Source organism: Tasmannia lanceolata, unplaced genomic scaffold, assembly GCF_043159265.1.
Source record: "Tasmannia lanceolata isolate RefF3 unplaced genomic scaffold, GAP_Taslan_0.1 ptg000002l, whole genome shotgun sequence".
Taxonomy (NCBI): Eukaryota; Viridiplantae; Streptophyta; class Magnoliopsida; order Canellales; family Winteraceae; genus Tasmannia; species Tasmannia lanceolata.
In genome coordinates this window covers 27,992,164-28,012,674 of record NW_027518679.1, presented here as the reverse complement: position 1 = coordinate 28,012,674, position 20,511 = coordinate 27,992,164, and the positions used below count along the sequence as shown (strand labels likewise).

Below are 20,511 nucleotides of genomic sequence, written 5' to 3'. Positions count from 1 at the left end.
AGCTTTACACAGTTCAGTGGATGCCTTTCAGTGGCACTGTCGACTGGGTCACCCATCACTTCAGCGCCTCCGGGCGACATCCTTAGTTCCCTCTTCTGTCTCTCCATTTCATTGTCAGTCTTGTGAACTCGGGAAGCATCATAGAGAGTCTTTCCCTTCTCGAGTTGTCACTAGAGTAGATAGTTTATTTCAGCTCGTTCATTGTGATGTATGGGGACCTTCTAGGGTCGCGTCGAATAATGGATTTCAGTATTTTACTGTTTTTATTGATGATTACTCTCGAATGACTTGGCTGTATCTATTGAAAGACCGTTCCCAGGTCTTCTCTGCATTTCAAAATTTTCATAATGAAATAAAAAACCAGTTTAGTTGCAGTCTTAAATGCTTGCGTACTGATAATGCACGTGAGTTTTTTTCTGGTATTGGTGGCTTTCAGGATTATCTCTCCTCTCATGGCATTATCCATCAATCCTCTTGTGCATACACCTTGTAGCAAAATGGTGTCGCCGAAAGAAAACTGCGCTATCTACTTGAGGTGGCTCACACTCTCCTCTTCCACATGCATGTTCCTAAAACCTACTGGTCTGACGCCATTCTCACTGCTTGTTTCCTCTCCAATCGTCTTCTATCTTCGGTGCTTCATGGGGATTCTCCATTTCACATCGTTTATCCACATCATGATTCATTCCCTCTTACGCCCCGTGTCTTTGGCTGCGTTTGTTTTGTCCATCATTTGGGACTTGGCCACGACAAGCTTGACCCTCGGTCAAAACGATGTGTTTTTCTGGGTTACTCTCGCACCCAGAAAGGATATCATTGCTATAGTCCGTGTCTGCGTCGTTGGTATGTATCAGCTGATGTGACCTTTTTTGAATCAGAATCATTCTTTGGCTCTACCTCCGTGCCTTATATTGTTAGAACGGAACCTGATGTGATCATTTCTCTTCCTGTTCTTCCCCCTCTTCCTCCGACTTCCTTAGCACCTCCTCCTGCTTGCCCCACTGGAGTTTGATTCGTGTGAGTGGATCGTCCCCCTACTAAAGTCCAATATCAACGTCGTCAACAACAGGCACAACTTCCTCACACCGACAAATCGTTTTCACAGGCAGAGATCTCTTGACCCTCTCATCAAGTACCTTCATCTCCTGTAGTTATTTCTGACTCTCCTATTGCTTCACGTACTCGTTCTCATTCTACTGCTCACCCCATTTCTAATTTTGTCTCTTATGATCGTCTAACTCTTCCTTTCAAAAGCTTTCTCTTGTCTGTGTCTTTTGCTGTGTTACCCCAGTCTCTGGATGAGGCTCTTCATCACCCAGGATGGCGAGCTGCAATGGATCTTGAAATGGGAGCTCTGCATTCTAATCACATGGGATCTAGTTTCTCTACCTGCTGGTGCTCGTCCTGTAGGATGCCGTTGGGTGTTCTCTCCATTAAATATTTACCTGATGGCACCATTGATCGACGGCTACACTCAGACATTCGGTGTCGATTATCATGAGACGTTTTCCCCAGTGGCGAAGATTCCTTCCGTTCGGGTTCTCCTCTCCCTTACAATAAATAATGAATGGCATCTTCACCAGTTAGATGTGAAAAACGCTTTTCTGCATGGCGACCTCCTTGAAGAGGTGTATATGGAGCAACCACCGGGTTATGTTGCTCAGGGAGAGTTGTCCTCATCAGTTTGTCGCCTCAGAAAAGCAATTTATGGGTTGAAGCAATCACCACGTGCATGGTTTGGCAGATTTAGCGAGGCAGTTATGAGGTTTGGCCTCAAGCAGTGTGGTGTGGATCACTCAGTATTCAGTCATTAGTCCTCAGCAGGATGCATTATGTTAATTGTATATGTCGATGACATCATTATTACAGGGAGTGACTCAAGGGGAATTCGGAAACTGAAAGCCTTCCTCCAAAAAGAGTTCGTGACAAAGGACTTGGGACGTCTCAGATTATTTTCTTGAGATAGAGGTTGCATATTCTTCTAGTGGTTTGTCTCTATCACAGAGGAGTACGTTTTGGATTTGTTAGAAGAGACAGGAAATCTTGGTGTGAAACCTGTAGCTGCACCCATGGATCCAAATGTGAAGCTGGTTCCAGAAGAGGGTGAGTTGTTGAAAGATCCTGGTAGGTATAGAAGACTTGTGAGCAAACTTATATACCTTACGGTTACTCGCCCTGATATATCCTATGCCGTTGGGGTGGTTAGCCAGTACATGACCTCTCCTCGTACTTCGCATTGAAATGCAGTGGTTCAAATACTCAAATATCTAAAAGGTGCACCAGGAAAGGGATTATTATTCAAAAGACATGGTCATACACGAATTGAGGGGTTCTCAGATGCTGATTGGGCTGGATCCCTTGCGGATAGGAGAACGACTACCAGGTATTGTACCTTTGTTGGAGGTAACCTAGTTTCATGGAAAAGTAAGAAACAGGATGTCATTGCAAAATCAAGTGCAGAGGCAGAATACAGAGCCATGGCGCATACTACGACTGAGATTATTTGGTTGATATCACTCCTAGCTGAGATTGGTATTGTGTTTCCTTCGCCGTCACAATTGTATTGTGACAACAGAGCAGCTATCTATATTGCGACGAATCCGGTCTTTCACGAGAGAACAAAACATATTGAAGTTGACTGTCATTTCATTCGTCAGAGAATCCAGAAAGGGAAGATGTGCGCTATATTTACTCGTTTTGCAGAACAGTTGGCTGACATGTTTACCAAACCATTAAATAAATCAAAACTGAGTGACATATGTAACATGCTAGGAATGTACAATTTATACATTCCAGCTTGAGGGGGAGTGTTAGAATAAGCCTATATGCCTATGGGCATTTTAGTCATTGTAGTTATTGTACAGCTTTTATTATATTAATAAAAGGGTGAGGGGGAGATACCCAACTCACACACTTTCTCTCTAATCTCTTTTGCAACACATGCAACTTTTCTGATAAAAAATAAAGCAGAAGAGAAGCTTCTGTCGAAACGTCGAAATTTCAACTGAAACTCTGACAAAAATCAACTCTACTTGCAAAAAAGAGAAGAATGAGATTCCTTTAAGATATTTAAAAAAAACAACAAAAAATAAAAAGAAAAACCATTCGTGAAGAATCTTACTTGGATTTTGGCCGTGATTTCGTATCGAAATATTTCTGTGATTTTACAAGATTTCAGCCGAAATTTCATACCTAGACCGAAATTTAGGTACGAAACCGAAATTTAAAACCTTGATCTATTAGTGTGGGTCTTACATGCACAATCATGTGCCGACATTGTATGGATTAGCAATCCTGACTTTGTAGGAATATTTATAACTATTTATGTGTGTTTGTCTATATGTAATAGAGAGAGACAGAGATATCGAGCGTATGCGTGTGTCTACACAGGAAGTTAGTAATAGAATATATTTGAAATGATAAACTGATGTCGGAGGATGTAATTTTGCAAAGGGAAGAATACCTGCATTGAATTGAGATTGTTCCAAGGTATTTTCTCCGTGACTAGCTCCCAAAGTATCACCCCGAAGCTGTATACATCAGACCTATGCTTCCACATAGCAATAAATAATTTCTAAGTTATGTAAGTCTAGTGCAACAAAGGAATTTACTTGGTAATTTTCTTACTGACTTCAAACAGCATCAAATGGAGCTTCCATAATAAAACATAAGAAATTGAACCTACTTCTCATCTGACGGCTCATTACGAAGAACTTCCGGGGCCATCCACTGTGGCTGCAAAATAGTAAAATTAAAAAAAAATTGTAATTACCAAATATACAACAACTAGACATTCTAGAGCCACACACAAACACAAGTAAAGGTTTACGTGATAAACAGGTCAAAAAAAAAACATTAAGAATAAAGAAATCGGTCTACGTGTCATATAAGCTAATACCGTTCCCTTTCCAGTCTTTGTTGCCAAATATGTCTCATGCTTGAGACGTGAGAGACCAAAGTCTCCAACCTGGTAGACAGAAAATGATGAAAGGATGTTGCATCTATCATAAATAAATATTTCAGACAAATAAGGAAAATTAATGGAGAATTTCATGTAGAGATAAGGCCGCACCTTGACAGTCCAATTTTTATCAACTAAAAGATTTGATGACTTTAAATCACGATGGATGATAGGTGGGTTGCAATGATGAAGATAGTTCATGCCCCGTGCCTGTAGAAGAGTTAGAAAGGAACAATGCATAGATAATGGCTGCAAGACCAAAGAAAATTTTGGAAAAAAAAGCAGTCACTGAGGAGAAAATGAAATATATGAAGGTTTAGAATTTAATGGTTTTTCATGGAAATCAATTGTGCTTGTAACATGGCAGGTGTTTGATTCCAAACTATTGCAAGAAGATTGTTTTTTTTTTAAATGAATTGCAAGAAGATTGTTAACCTAATTTAATATGATAAATTAATGAGAAGCATCTGATTGAATTATGGCATGTGGATCAAATTTCACTGATGATCCATATAGAGTTTTTTTTTTCCGTTCAAAAAAATATTATAACGTTCTAAACAAGAATCTAGTAGCATTGAAAGTAAATGGTAAGCTACATTTAGTATGAAAATTGTTGTCCTTTGAGCTTTCTATTTTCATGGGTATCTTGGATATTACAAACAAGCTTTCTTAAACTAGCATGTCTCCAAAATCAATTGGATTAATTTTCAGTGATGTGAATAATGGGCTCTAGAAAATACGATCAACAATATCTTAAAGCTGGTAAATGGGATTTTAGATGGATGATCTGTCCTTTAAGGTATCAAGCAAGGGATACCACATTTTGCTTTTGTGGTGCAAATTTTTATTTTTATTTTTTTAAAACATGTTCTGGTGTTTAACAATGCAGCCAAATATCCTCCTTTTTTCTTGAATAAACAACAACCCCTTATTTGAAAAGGAATATATTGTAGGATTTTCCAGAAGATGTGTAATGGAATTAATCTATGGAAGATAGCGGGGCAGGTGTAAGTGAAATAAAGAACAATAATATGTTGTCATTGGAGCTTTGAGAGCAGTTTTATTGACTCGCATCTATGTCAGCTGTAGCACGACGATGCACAAAATTCAATAATTCCATCCACCAACTAGGGCATATTGACATCCATGTGTATTTGAAGAAGCTGAACTAATGATGTATTGATGCCCTATTTTAGTTTGTCATGTACGTGTACCCACACTTGTGTAGTAACCAATATTTATGCATATATGTGAATCGCAGATTATTGCAACCACAACTGTTTTTTCCATTTTGGGAATTGAGTCTCACAACTTCAACATGAGAACAAAATCAACTTCTAGTTAAAATTAAATTTTTAGAAGAATCCAATGGGAATTGAAAATCTTGCAATTCTAAGTTGCCACTTGCCATTAAGCAAGTATGCAACAGTCGCAAACTTGTAATGCTTCATGTATACTAACAAATTGAAGTATTTGGAAAACACCAAATAAACTGGCAGTAGATGAGTCACTAAATTACACACATCACAAAATTATACTCACAATATCCAAAGCCATGTGAACACGTCGTCTCCAATCCAGTCTTGATGTGTTTCTTTGAAGCAATTGAAACAAACTTCCACTGCATTAAACACGGTGTAAGTCAAATAAAGAAAAATATTACGTACAAGGTTTTAGGTCAGTTAATAGAATCAACCAAAAAGAACACAGCAAAAATTTCAGATGAGTAGTTACATTAGTTTGGTGTTTCTTTGGGGATAACTTAACATTTGCAGACCACCTCTAACTCTCAAGGACTTCATTTTAGCATAAAATTTGATAAAAACTTAGGCCGGTCGTTTGGCTAGTCATGGAAGGTCAAGGTGGTGTTTCCTATTAGGTATGGACATATTATAAGTCCATTATTCAGGTTCCCTCAAATAAAGTTGCAAATTTTTTAACCTTCCCCATCAAACCAATGTTGCATGCTTTTCCTTTTCATGAAAAAACTGACATTAGTAACCAAATCTTTCAGAAAAATCATATTAAAATATTAAGAAAGCAATATTTGCAATCATGCAGCCTCATGTATTTTCCATAACAGGCGACATGTTTCAAATAAGCTCTCAATTTGAAGTTTCCAGAAAGATAAATGAAGAACAAACCGTGGAAGGAACTCTGTAACAATGCAAAGACGCTGAGGAGAAGTTACTGCACCCATAAAAAGTAGTATATTTGGATGTCGTAGCCTCTTCATAAGTGACACCTTCATAATAAAATTAACTTGAGTCTATAAAGTGCAACGCAAATTAGATGACTACACAAAAAGTAGAAAAATGTATGCAGAACTTAAAGCAAATTCATTCCATAATGCGCATACCATATATATAACTTGCCGAATAATCAAGTTAAAGAACAGAGTGAAAAATCAAGGAATCATCTTCAAATGTTTAGAAGGAATGCAGATATCAAGTTATAAACCTGACATTTGTTCCTATCCAGTAATACTAAATGGGCTTACAGTAGGTATAGTGTTTCTTTGGACACCACCTGTCCCGAAAAAACCTTTAGTCTCTACAATTGGAACATAGACCAGGTTTTGGTGGGACTTGTAAAAGGGAACCAAAAGTGTTTTCATCTCAAAATTGGAATTTTTTTATTTAGGAAGCTTTCAAGTTTAGAAAGCGGTATTTTTGGGTTGGTATTAGTAAATTGTCATACGGGAAGGAGTCCATTGAATTTATCAAGTGGAGAGTCTAATGTTAGAAGTGTTTATTTAGGTTAACCTAGTGACTGATATTGATCACACACACATGGGAAATGATTTTTATTTTTTTTAAACAGGGAAATGATATATTCGCTCCTTTTCCTTCCTCGGGCCACCCCTTGTAGTGTAAAAAGAGTCATAAATACACTAGAAGAGCGTAGGCTAGGGAAGAATAGGGGGCGAATATACTTAACGTGAGTTTTTTCTTTTGAAATTTGTTTTTCCATGGAAACTTTTTGTTGGAAATTTGTTAACACTTAACACACAAACTAAACATTGGTCTGCCTTTTGTCATTCGTTTTTCCTAAAAAAATTATTGGAAATTTGTTAACCTAGAATTTTTTATTAGATTTTTTTCATTGAAATTTTTATTAGAATTTTTTTCATATATATTTTTATTGGATTATTTCATAAAAAATAAATTTTCCAGCATATTGCAAACTCATTTTCAATAGAAAATACTTTTCAAAATAAAAAAATTTCTCAATTTTTAGGGAAAATTGCAAACCAACTGGACCTTGGATTTTTTCCAAGGAATATTATTTTATTTAGAATTTTTTCCATAATTTTTTATAGACCTAAACATCCCAACATTTTAAATATATATATATATATACACACACACACACACATAATAAACGTGAGTTTTTCCTTTTGTCATTTGTTTTTCCATGGTAAATTTTTATCGTAAATTTGTTAACATGAAAAATTTCCCAAACCCATGCATAGGGTGAGGCCACCATTTTACACCTCATGTTTTGATGGGGCTGGCCCACCATTTTTCACCCATGTATGTGTGTATGTATATATGTGTACATAAATGTACGTATTTTGCACAACCCTGTTGGTGTGATTGTTCAGTTCTCTAGCAATTTTTCTGCTTATGGTGGACTCCCAGTAGTTTACTTGCATCAAAAGATATGGTGAAGCCATTAGAACTTGAAGCCTTGTCCTTGCTCATGGAGAACACCTCCTCTTTGATCTCTTCTTCCTAAACTTTATCTCTATTTAACTAGCTCTTGTGATGGACAACAATCAAAACTCTAGTCTATCGAGGAGGATCACGACAGTAGACAATATGATCACATCATAACATGATTTTACTGGTCACATTCATTTCAAGATAAAAATATTTTCAGCTTTAGTTGGCATTTCAGTTTTGGATCCCTTTAACTTTGTCATAAAAAATAATGTAAGCAACAAAAATAGCATAATTTTCTCAATGCTTATGATCTAGTCTCTTACGTATTAAGTCTAACCAACTTAAAAGGCACAGTTGAGGTTTAAAGCTGCGCATTGCTTGAATATTTGGATAGTAATTCAAAGCTAAATTGGAAACACACCTCCTGTCTGAAGGAAAATATGAGCTCATCTGAATATTCTTGCTTTGAGAATACTTTGATTGCCACATCCTGCAAGAATGCCGAAAATTTAGTTCCATAAAAAGTGTCAAGGTTTCTTACCAATATTTAATCAAAGTGAAAAGGAAATCTAAAACATACCGAGCCGTACCATAGACCGTGATACACAGTTCCACAAGAACCTGTCAAAAGAAGTACCGCATAAAACATCACATGAATCCATAAGCATTGAACATCAAATCATAGCAACATTATACCAAAAAAGTTAAGCAACAAGGCTAGAGCTTGGAGCTGGTGGCCCCACTGGTTTCAGTTTCCAGCAAATGAAATATGGTCTTGATATATCACATGCACTTGTAAGACATCAATCCATTTCACATGTGAAGATACACGATAGATGGAAATCAAGATAAATAAAGATATACTGTAGATGGAAATCAAGATATACTGTTGTCATTAAAAAAATGGGAATAATTCACTATGGTAGAAACAGGCGAATGAAAGTAGAAGACAATATGTATGGAGATGCAATATATATAAATATATATATATATATATATATATATATATATATATATATATATATAGAAAAATGATTGTGCGGTCGACCGCACCAAGCTTAGGTGCGGTCGAGGGCTCCAAACTCATGCGGGCCCACTTTGTTAGGATGACCCAAAGCATTCATTTGAAAGGCCCTTACATAGATGGGGTATGTACAAAAAATCAGCTCCTTAGGATCATCCTAACCCATCCATTTGTGGAGGTCAAAATGGACAGACACCGTTTGCCACAAATCTGCCCATTTTTGCCATCCATTTTTGGAGGGGTTAGGATGATCCAATGGACCTGATTTTTTGTACACACCCTATCTATGATGGGACCTTGCAAATGAATGGTTTTGATCAGCACAAAAAATGTGGGACCTATGTGTTTGGGCCCTCGACCGCACCTAAGCTTAGGTGCGGTCAACCGCACAATCTTATTCCTCATATATATATATATATATATATATATATATATATATATAGAGAGAGAGAGAGAGAGAGAGAGAGACGCTCAACTCCATAGTTAGAGTATTCGTCAGCTTATAAAGTTCTAAGCCTTCCAGTGGAATGAAAGACTGTATATGAAAATGTCGGAAAGGATGCCAAAGGATTGTAAAAATTTGTGCCAACAATGACTTTTATTTGCCAACTCATAATGTCTAGTGAATTCTCCATTTAACGATCTGGTAGTGGGGGCTCAAGATGGGACCATCCAAGGGATCTTGAGCCCCACCATCACAGAGCATCCAGGGTTCTCTGTGATCGAAATGCAGGATCACTAAAACTCGCATTTCGATAGTGTGAAAAGAAAAGAAATGAAACCAACATGATTGATTCCTCTTCAAGGTTGGGGTTCTTTGTTCGGTTATCAACTCATATACTTATACTTACCTAACTGGGTGCTTATTCCGGTTCTCAACTCATATACTTATACGAGTTGAGGTTGGGGTTCTTTGTTCTGTCATCAAGTCGTATAGTTATACATACCTTATCATCACTTCCACCATTGTAGTATCCACGTCACCTATTGGACTAGTGTAATGGACAACATGAAGCAACTAAGTACACCCACATCACTTCCACCATTGTAGGATACTTATACTTACCTAAGTGGGTGCTTATTCCGGTTCTCAACTCATATACTTATACGAGTTGAGGTTGGGGTTCTTTGTTCTGTTATCAACTCGTATACTTATACATACCTTATCATCACTTCCACCATTGTAGTATCCACATCACCTATTGGACTAGTGTAATGGACAACATGGAGCACTAAGGACACCCACATTCTTTTTACTACGGCAATCAAAATGGACCTCTCTGATGCAGATATTGGACACTCCATTGGTTCATCCACTCTATTAAAATGAATGACATCACAAGAAAACCTTTCATTGGCAATCCCATTGGCTAGCATCCTGCAAGATGATAAAAGGACGTGGCCTCAAAAAAACCTGGTGAGGAAAACTACCACTGGAATCTCAGGGATTAAAGAAAAAGAAGATCATTTTTTTTACCTCTCAAAACATCAAAAAGTGATGGATTATGATTCAGTGTTTTGGAGAAAAAAACAACAGGGGTTTTGGGGTTCCACAACTAGAATCTAGTCATTATTCATGAGAATTTATAAGAGAAAAATCATCACTGATAAGGAGATCATCCAAGGCAGGAATGACAGGTTGTGTGGAGGGAAGGCAATGAGAGGTGGAAAGCAAATACATAAGATTCTCTCAAGTGGAACAGGACACAAGGATAGAGAAAGTGATATAGTAGGCCCAGTCAGTTGCTATAACATATATCAAGACATACTTTAGATTCATTGGATGGAAATGTTAAACCCAAGCTCCATCACCAGCCAAGTACGAGGATCCTTCAAAGTTTGCAAAAAAAAAAAAGGCCAGAATTCAGTAATAGGCTAACCAAGGGGTTTATAACAAAAGAAATGAAATAACTCTCATGCAACATGTTTAGTAAAAAGAAAAATGCACCTCTGAAAATTAGGTCTTCTTGAAATAATTATGAATTCCTAAAATTAAATTAATCCTTTAGAGTTAGAATTTAGACACCTGTTTTAACGGATTTCTTAGCACTTCAACTGAAATGAAAATTTAGTGGGAGAAAAATTCATGAAATTAAATTAATACTATATTGTATGTTTGGTTGCACAAATGCGCGGCAGTCATTGGAATTTCAAATGCCAATGAATGTCGATCCCTTGTTTGGTTGCCAATATTGCATTGAAGTTCCATATGACTCCCCAACATGTTCCGGACATCATTATTGCTTTTTTGCACATGTGGCGCCCAAGTAGCACTACCGCGCTAATGTCCCCTCTACCCATCTTCCAACCAAATTCTACCAAATGTTAAATTTTTGGTAGAAGAATAGGGGAAAAGGTCTTGTCTTTTTTATCTTTCTCTCTTTTCCATATCTCTCTCTTAACTCTTTTTTTTGGTAATGACACCCTACTTTTTCCACTACTCTCCGAGAGAACTGCCATAAAACCAAACACTACTTACCACTATTCCACTATTCTTCTAGACAAATCAAATGCTTGTCTCCTCCCTTTTGACTTTTTATTCTACTACTCTCCGAGCCACCCCTACGCAACCAAACATAGCCTTAGACTTTAGACACCTGTTGCAAGGAATTTCATGGTACTTCAACTGAAATGAAAACTCAGTGGTATTTTCCTCCTGATTGCCTCTGTTCTGATATCTCTAAAAGGAAAGGGAGCTCAAATCATCCATGCAAATTGAGCATGCACTTATTAAAAGAAAAACAATATTCTCCATGATTTGCCGCTCAAGTAGAAAAGTAGAATAGAAAAAGACCACAAATCAAAGACTACAGACAGGTGTGGGCAAGGAGCCATGTTAAATGAATTAGCTGTTCACTTGAAGTTCATAGATGAAATGGTCATTCTACCTTCTGATTTTTGAATCACTTCCTCATACAATGATGATGAAAATCCAACTAACGGTCATGGCTTGGTGCAACCTAGCACAACATCAAAACATCTAGTGGCATAAACTTTTACCATCACCAAGTAGACACATTCTCACTGTGATATAAGGAATCAGATGAAGAAGAAGAAAGTCCGAAGCCCATCAAGGAAAATGCTAATACACAACAAGATAGATGACTTTGGCAAACATGAAATGCATGTTTTACCCAGATTAAAAAAAACATCTCTGCAAAACTGAACCAAATGATTTTTCTTTTTCTCAAATTACTAAGCTGAAATCATGGAGGAGACGCTTACCTTGTCCGATCTGTTCTCCAATGGTCAAATTTTCCCATAAAATTTCATAATCCAAGGAGTCAGTTTCCGCATCCACTTTATGAATGGCACTGCTACTAGTACTCCCACTGCTACTCACACTACTTGTACTGTTAACGTTAAATGAGGACCAGGATCCCGTTGCCTCATTATTGCCCGGTCGGTTACTATCGCTCACCGGTTGCCCTAATTTTGGACTAAATTCAGAGTTTTTATTATGAGTCGAGTCATTTTCATGATCATGGTGCAACCAGGGCCAGAGAGAACGATTATTTCCATCTGCCCCGTCACGCTCATTCGCTTTCCACGGCCATGATATCCCCTTCTTAGATATCCATGCCTCCGCTTTTGAACTTAGAATCTTGTGAATCCCTGTCTTTCCTTCACCCTCCTCAACAGTCCCTTTCGTAGCTTTCCCAGGGGATTTCTCCTCAGGCACATAAGACGAAAATATACCAAAGTTTGAAGGTGGCATGTCTCCTCTAGGTGTGCTAGCTCCGCTTGACGTAGCATCCTCTTTATGGTCAGAGAGATTTGTATCATGGTCAGAATGCTGACCATCCCCAATCCCACTTTCTTGTTCCGTACTTTTCTCACTTGTTCGTATCTTGGATCGAACCTTGTTTGTCACCTTAAATGCCTGTTTTGGTTATTATAACAATCATGAGACTAGAGAGAAAATTTTGTTCAAAATATAAAGTTGGCACATTTTATTCTAGAAATGCCACGATGGTGACATACACCTTTTTTTATAATTTCCTTTCGACCCTGTTTGGATTGAAGGAATTTATTGGAAAAGTTTGGAAAGGAAAAATATTTGTAAAAATTTCTACTTTTTTTTAATTTTAGCCACAAAAAAAAAAAACAGACAATTTGAACCAAACGTATTCAGTTTTTATGTAGATGGACCTTCAATTTATGATGATATCCATCTAAATTAACCATAATCACATCATTTCCTTCTAAATTGTGTAAAGAAAAAAAGATTCGGAGAGAAATTTTTCCATCAGAGATGATTTCCTTGCAATCCAAACAGGGCCTTAGTTTCAGGGAAAAAATTTAGAGAAGTTACCAGGTTAGATATTTTGGAGGCAATAGCAACTTGCAGAGGCTGCGGAGAATCAATGCCAAATTTGCTAGATAAACTGCCTTTAGACTGACTAAAGCCACACTCAGCGGCTAAGGGCTTCATAGTATTCAAAGGGACACTTATTTCTTGAAAGAGCCGTGAATCACATGATACACAAATGATGCCCATCAAAAGACCATCATCATCATAAAATGGGGTGTTGGTAACAATAGCTAAGAATCGCTCCCCCAACTTATTCTTCACTGGAAACTGCCCAGTCCAACTCTCTCCATTGCTTGTCCTATTTACTATATTAGCAGCAATGTCATAGTCACAAGCATCAATAACCAACTCAGTGGCATCTTGACCGAGGGCTTCTGATTCGGAATATCCATACAGGAGTTCTGCAGATCGATTCCTACAACATTGAATAATCTCAGGGAAATGGCTAATACATATGAAATGACAAAAGAAAGAAGAACTAATGGGATATATATAGGTCAATAATATCCCCCCAAGTTACAATTAAAGAAAAATATTGAAGTGAAATTACAGAACATAGAGGAATGCTCGACTCAGGGGCGCACTTGCAAAAATCTGGTGAAAGGGCGCCCCCAATGGTTGAACTTCACCAACCCATTGGTTGAACTTCACCAAAGTGCATTTGTAATACATAAAAGTAAAAGAGCATTAACATTGGTTGAACTTCACGAAAGTGCATTTGTAAAATATAAAAGTCAAAGAGCATTAACTGCACTTTGGTGAAGTTCAACCAATGGGGGCGCCCTTTCACTAGATTTTTGCAAAGGTGCCCTTGAGTTTAGCATTCCTCTAGAACATAAAAAGGGCGAAGTAAAGCATAGATTTTTCTTTTCCTGCTTACTAATTAACTCTGATTTCGAATCATTATTTCCAGTCAATAAAAAATAAAGCACATCAGTCTTATTATAACATTAGAACCTGTTAAAGTATAAAAGATAAATAACGCTCTTGGTATCAGAGCCAAAGGTCTCGAGTTCAAACCTCTCGGATAGCAAAAATTCACATGCGATGGTCGGCCCAAAGTGGGACCACATGTGCCACGTGTTTGCCAAGTAGGCCACACGTGCGGGGGAGTGTTAGAGTATAAAAGATAAATAACGCCTTTCTCCAACAGCTTAAGCTTTTGGACAAGTTGGTAAGTTCACAGAACCAAACCGATACATCAATATTTGAGTATTGGCAATATTCAAAAAAATACTGCAACCCAAGAGTTTAATGCCAAAAGCTGAATTACAACATCATTGAATGTCCAAAACAAAAAGCAAAATAAGACATTAGATTCCAATTTAAAAAAATTAACCTACAAAAGAAAAAAAAAAGTCATTAGAAAGGGTTAAGGGAAAATTTGGAATCATGTCAAAAAGAGAGACCCTTGAACAATCAGAAGTTGAAAATCATTACTTTACATGCAATTCCCCACACAGCGATGCAGCCGTGGACCTACAAGCCTTCAAAGTGTATGAAAGGCGACACAAACACAGAACTTGAGGCTGATGGAAGGTGATCAGTAGTTAACTGCAAATTTAATCATTTGGGAGTTTTCTGATCAGTTTTTGATCTTTAGGTGCATAGTCTTTTCTTCTTAAGTTAATGTTTAATGAATAGGGGTATTTTTGGGGTTTTCCGATTATTGTAAAAGAGAAATTAAGTGAGATTGTGTAAGTGTAGGGTGGGTTGGTGAGGCTGTGCATTTTTTGCGTGTGTGTGTGTGGTGGTGGTGGTTGGGGGGGGGGGGGATCAGTTGTCAAAAACATTCTCTTGGGATTTGAAGGAGGCGAACCAGCGAGGGTTCTTTTTCTCCCTTTCTGCATTGCTACTTGCTGCATTTATTTTATTTACCTTTGCCTGGCTGCATCAAATTTTTGGCATCAGAGCAAGGAATCGTTTCCCCTTGCTTTGGCCATGAAAACTCGAAAAGATTAGCCTAGCATCAAAGGGATATCCACTTTTAGATTAAACTAAGCAAGTGACTACCCTATTGCAGGAGGTTCAAACCTTGTGTAGGGAGCAACCTGGTGATGGTCATGTGCCGGGAAACAATCGACTATTGCAACCAGAGGATGTTCTTAAAGACGACTTTGGGTGAAGAACATGACGAAGAGCAATCAGATGGCTCTCTATTGGTGACATTAATCCTTTTTTAAGGATGATAAAGGGCAACATAACCATAGCACTCGTGTTGAGGATCATGGAAGTGTTAACTTACCAACTTCTCCAAAAGCTAAAGCTGTTGGAGAAAGGCGTTATTTATCTTTTATACTTTAACACTCCCCCGCACGTGTGGCCCACTTGGCAAACACGTGGCACATGTGGTCCGACTTTAGGCCGACCATCGCATGTGGATATTTGCTATCCGGGAGGTTTGAACTCGAGACCTTTGGCTCTGATACCATGTTAACTTACCCTTAAGCTGTTGGAGAAAGGCGTTATTTATCTTTTATACTTTAACAGGAAGAATAAGACGAGCATCTCTAAATCACAAAGAACGGGGTCTAAACATGAGGTCATACAATGATTAAGAAAAAAAGGTGGAGCTTGATGGTAGGATGCATCGAGAGAATCCAGAGACTTTCCTCGAATGGGTGATGAGTGTGGATAATTTCTTTGATTGGAAAGACACGTCGGCCGATCAGAGGGTGACTTTCCCTAAAACAAGATTAAAAGGGGTTGCGGCTATCTGGTGGTAGCATTTAGAAACCCCGGCTCTAGTAGGGAAACCAAGGATCAGGACTTGGGAGCATATGAAGATAAAATTAAAGAAAATTTTCTACACCTTGACTACAAGCAAAAAGTTTTTGACAAGTGTTAAGACCTTCGACAAAAGGATATGACAATAGAACAATACACAGATGCATTCAACAACCTGTGTTGTGCACAATTTGTTTGCTGAATCAGAAGAGATTGCCGCTTATCAGTATTTGTCGGGATTGAAGATACAAATTAGAGAATATCTTGCGCTATTGACAAGGTATATCAGATTGCTTTATGGGTAGAATAACATCTCAAAAAAAAATTCTCCGTTTGACTGTAGAGAAGTGTGACTTATAGTTGGAGACTTGGCTCTCGATCAACTCCCAATCAAGGTCGGTCAGGCGGTTGCAATAATCAAAAATCTTTTGGGCAAAAGCAAGAGCACGAAAAGGGTGAACCTTCATCTTGGAAGAGATCCAGCGTGTTCAAACAACGTTGCTACTCGTTTAGTGCAGCTGGTTACATGTCTTTTGAATGGACGATGTGTCAGACAAACCTGTCCTAGAAACTGCTGACCTCTAGATTGAAGAACAAATCCTCGAACATTGAGCTAGAGGCTCAATCGCAGGTGTGTAATGTTATTAATGGAGGTATTACAAAAAATATTATCTCCCTGGAGATGGTGCAAAACCTCAACCTTCCTACAAAAAACATCCACATCAATATAAAATGGCATGGTTTCAGGAGGAGGGTGAAACCCATATCACTAAGAGATCTATGGTTAATTTCTCTATGGGAGATAAATACTCTGATTTAGTAAGGTGTGATGTCGCCCCTATGGACGTGTGCCAAGAATTGTTATGGAGGTCATGGCTATGCGAGAAGGATGGCATACATTATACAAGAGCCAATATCTATATGTTTAAGAAGGATGGGATGATAGTAGTAGTTTAAAGCAATGGAAGAAGGAGAACAAAAGGAGGAGAGAAAGGAAACGTGGAATAGGGTTATGTTCCCATTGGGAAACATTCCCTCTTTTATATTCACTTATGTTCTAATAACTAAAAGGACAAAATGTTCCTAACTTAAGTTACATCAAACATAACTGAAATAAACCTATAGGTTTCAACACTCACACTCAATCTGGACCATGAATGTCAAAACATGTCCAGCTTGCCAAGAATCCTTTGTAGACTATTCTAGGAATAGGTTTGGTTAGAATGCTAGCAAGTTGATCCCCTAATCTAACATATGGAACTATAATGGTATTTTCCTCCACTTTCTCTCTAACAAAATGAAAGTAAAACTCTATCTGTTTTGCTCTTTCTTGAAAATACGGATTAGAGGTGATGCGGATGGCTACCTGAGTATGACTATAGAGTTTCATGAGATGTCCAATCTTAATCCCATTTCTATGAGTAGAATCAAGTCACAAAAGTTTGCCGGTTGCAAGTGCAAAAGTTCTCTGTATTCTGCCTTAGTTCTTGCTCTAGCCACCGCAACTTGTTTCTTACTATTCCGCGTGACTAGATTACCACAGCAAAGGTGCGAAAGACACTAATAGATCTCCTATTAGTGTGTGAGCCTGCCCAATTTGCATCAACATATGCCTATGGTCAAATGACCACTCCTGCCCCACATAACATGTGTTTGGTGTTCCCTTGAGGTACCGTAGGATTCTCTGCATAGCTTCTAGGTGTGTGGTCCAAGGAGAGTGCATAGCTCTACTAACCATGATAACAGCAAAAGAAATGTAGAGGACAGTGATGGTGAAATAAATAATCTTTCCAACAAGTCTCCGATAAACTAGTTAATCAGTCGGAGACTCAAAATTTATCATCCAGTCTGTGATTCAGTTCCGTAGGGCAATAAACTGGCTTTGGTCCAAACTTACCAGTCTCTTGTAGTAATTCTAGAACATATTTCCTTTGAGATATGAAGATGCCATGCTTAGATCTTGCCACTTCAATCCCAAGGAAAATAAGCAGACTAAGATCTTTAATGTCAAATGTCCGTCAAAGGAGATTTTTTAGATCTTGTATGGCCTTCTTGTCATTGAATCTACTGTATGTCCACCTCCATGATTTAGACATCAAACAAGCCTCACTAATAGGTCTTTTTTTATATATAATTTATCTACAAGCATACCTCAATTACCAAATAGGCAAATATATAAGGACAACAAAATTCTTGTAGCAAAAACTCAATTCCAACTAATATTCATGTCTTAGAATCAATTCAATTCAACTGTCTTTATTCCAGCAGTTCCTTAAATTCCAAAATCATTCAGAAAACCAAGAAGAATAAACGAAAATCTACAGCACTTCACAAAACTCAACAATACTAAACATCACAACCAAAGAGAAGGTTCGTACTCTTGTATGAACTTATTTAGGAATCAAATGGAAGGCACGCTGGAAGTAGAAGAGGATTCTTCAAATGTCAATCCTTGGGTTCAAGGCACGAGCATTGGACTATGGAGATTAGCTATGTTTCTAGATGACATTAGTTCTATGATTAACGATAGTTTACTTTCTTTTGTTCATATCCCATGAAGTGTCAATTGGCTAAATCCGGGGCATTGAGGGACTCAGTTTAATTCAGGTCCTCTCTCCCCATTGATGTGAATATGTAATCTATTTTTGCTCAGAATATAGTTATCTTCAAAAAAAAAAAAACTAAACAACACAAAAGAAAACCTAATTCACCTGCCATCCCAAAAACATCCACCCCCAAACCCTTTAAAATAAACAAACAGAACCCAAAACAGTTCCAATTCACAACTCACCAGTAAATTATACGCCCATCGAGGTTATATATATGGACAGACTGCCCCATAGACTGCAATATATTCAGATACTGCCTATCTGTAAACTGCCCCGCAGCCATGCTACCTGTGAAACAACCAGTTACTCCAAAAGCTTAAGCTGTTAGTGTTAACGTTACTTAACCAGTTATACTTCAACACTCCCCCTCGCGCGTAGCCCCTCTTTTTTGGGTAGCCTTACAAGTGAATTTTTAATATCAAGGAGTTGTTAAGTTTTGAAACCAGGACCTGCCATCAAGCAATAGCTCTGATACCAAATGAAACAACCAGTTACTCCAAAAGCTTAAATTATCAGAGTTGGAGTTATTTAATCATTTATACTTCAACACTACCTTCATTGAGACCCAAAGATTCGCGGCCTCTACTCTCCCTCTGCAAAGGAGAAGCATGTCTGAAAGAAGTTGAACCTTTCTTCCACGCGGTTGAGGCTTCAAACCCTCCATTCTTCCTCCTCGAGGCGCCAAATCGAGACCTCTGAGGAGAAACAGAGTGAGAACGCTGATACCCATGTTCTGATTTGGGTTCTTTTCCGCCATTTCCACTAAGCATTAGCTTAGACATCTCTTGTTTGAGCAGAGCATGCCCTGCTTCCAGTTCTTGGATTTTCTTCAACAGTTCATCTGGTGGGGTTTCCATTGAAAAAAAAATGCAAAACCCAGAAAACCCAGTTGAGGTTTTAGGTAGATAGAAAGGAGGAAGAAGAAAAAGTGATGGGCATTAAGATTGCTGAGTAGATAGACAAAACCCTAATAGACCCAGTTGGATGATGGGCATAGAGATTACTGAACAGAGAGATTGAAAAAAAATTCCATGGAAAAAAAAATCCAAAAACCAGAAGACCCAGTTGAGGTTTTAGATAAATAGAAAGGAGGAATAAGAGAGAGTGATGGTCATTGAGATTGCTGAGTAGAGAGATACAAAACCCTAAAAGACCCAGTTGGATGATGGGCACAGAGATCACTGAACATTAGAGATTGAAACTTTTTTCCATGGAAAAAAAATCCAAAACCCAGAAGCCAGAAGACCCAGTTGGGTTTTTAGATGGATAGAAAGGAGGAAGAAGAGAAAGTGATGGGCATAGAGATCACTGAACAAAGACATTGAAGATTTTATGGCTGTGTGTTTTTCTATATGTTTTTGTGTAGACTTTTAGCTTTATCTTTTTTTATAATTTGGGTTGGTCTGCTTTTTTGGGTTCTTGTGTTGCTCTACTTCATTAGAATATGGATCTATCTTGGCATCCAGAATTTAATATGTTTGTAGGAGACAAATTATATGGTGTGAGGCCTTACAACAATACCACCATATAAAATCTCATGTTTGTAGAGGTAAGTTGTTGTCTGGACTTCAGAAGCCTTACCTTTCCGATAAAGTGTCACATTCTTTTTTGGGAAAAGTTAGTTGTCTTAAACTCAACCTTTATTATACTTCCTATTCTACCCTTGTTTTTTATCCATCTTACCGGGTGTCAACGGATCCACTTCTAATCCGAAGGATCCATTGAAATTAGGGGTGCAACCCAGTTGCACCCCTTATGTGGATAGGGTGCAACTCGGGTCGGTTTAGGTCGGGTCGAGGCCAACCCGACCTGACCCGAGTTCAAACCCAAATAGGTTCAACCCAACCTGTCCCGAGGAACCCTTTTTCCAACCCAAACCCAACCTGACAAGAGTTCAACCCGAGTTTTTAAGCTTAGGGAGCGTCCGGCAACAATTATAAAATTTGTTCCCGCCTATTTTTCAGGCGCAAGAATGAGAGAAAATTGGGATATCCCCAAAATCTTGTTCAGCTCACAGACCCACCATGAGCATGTTTCTAAATCTCGTCGCTTTTGTGCCTTTTACACCATAAAAAGATGGGATTCTGCGGAGTGACTCAGAGTCGCTTCTGAGATCTCATCAATCCGTTTCTTCCTTGGTTATTCGCCTAAGAAGAGAAGCCTTGCCGAACACACTAGTAAATAAAAAAATGATTAAAAATGTCGGT

At 38.1% G+C, this 20,511-nt stretch overlaps 1 protein-coding gene across 2 annotated transcripts in view; it reads right to left on the bottom strand.

The window, feature by feature from the left end:
* Positions 1-19,764, bottom strand: part of LOC143852695 (uncharacterized) — a 28,247-nt gene extending 8,483 nt beyond the window's left edge. For both annotated transcript variants that reach the window (XM_077362279.1, XM_077362356.1), the window contains exons 1-12: positions 18,858-19,764; positions 18,487-18,592; positions 12,969-13,383; positions 11,879-12,536; positions 8,210-8,250; positions 8,051-8,119; positions 6,106-6,206; positions 5,504-5,582; positions 4,073-4,171; positions 3,899-3,967; positions 3,686-3,735; positions 3,464-3,545 (exon numbers count right to left, since the gene is read on the bottom strand). In XM_077362279.1, the coding sequence (XP_077218394.1) occupies positions 3,464-3,545; positions 3,686-3,735; positions 3,899-3,967; positions 4,073-4,171; positions 5,504-5,582; positions 6,106-6,206; positions 8,051-8,119; positions 8,210-8,250; positions 11,879-12,536; positions 12,969-13,383; positions 18,487-18,592; positions 18,858-19,161 (2,073 nt within the window). In that variant the 5' untranslated portion in view covers positions 19,162-19,764. The remainder of the gene's footprint in view (positions 1-3,463; positions 3,546-3,685; positions 3,736-3,898; positions 3,968-4,072; positions 4,172-5,503; positions 5,583-6,105; positions 6,207-8,050; positions 8,120-8,209; positions 8,251-11,878; positions 12,537-12,968; positions 13,384-18,486; positions 18,593-18,857) is intronic.
* Between the last annotated feature and the right edge of the window lie 747 nt (positions 19,765-20,511).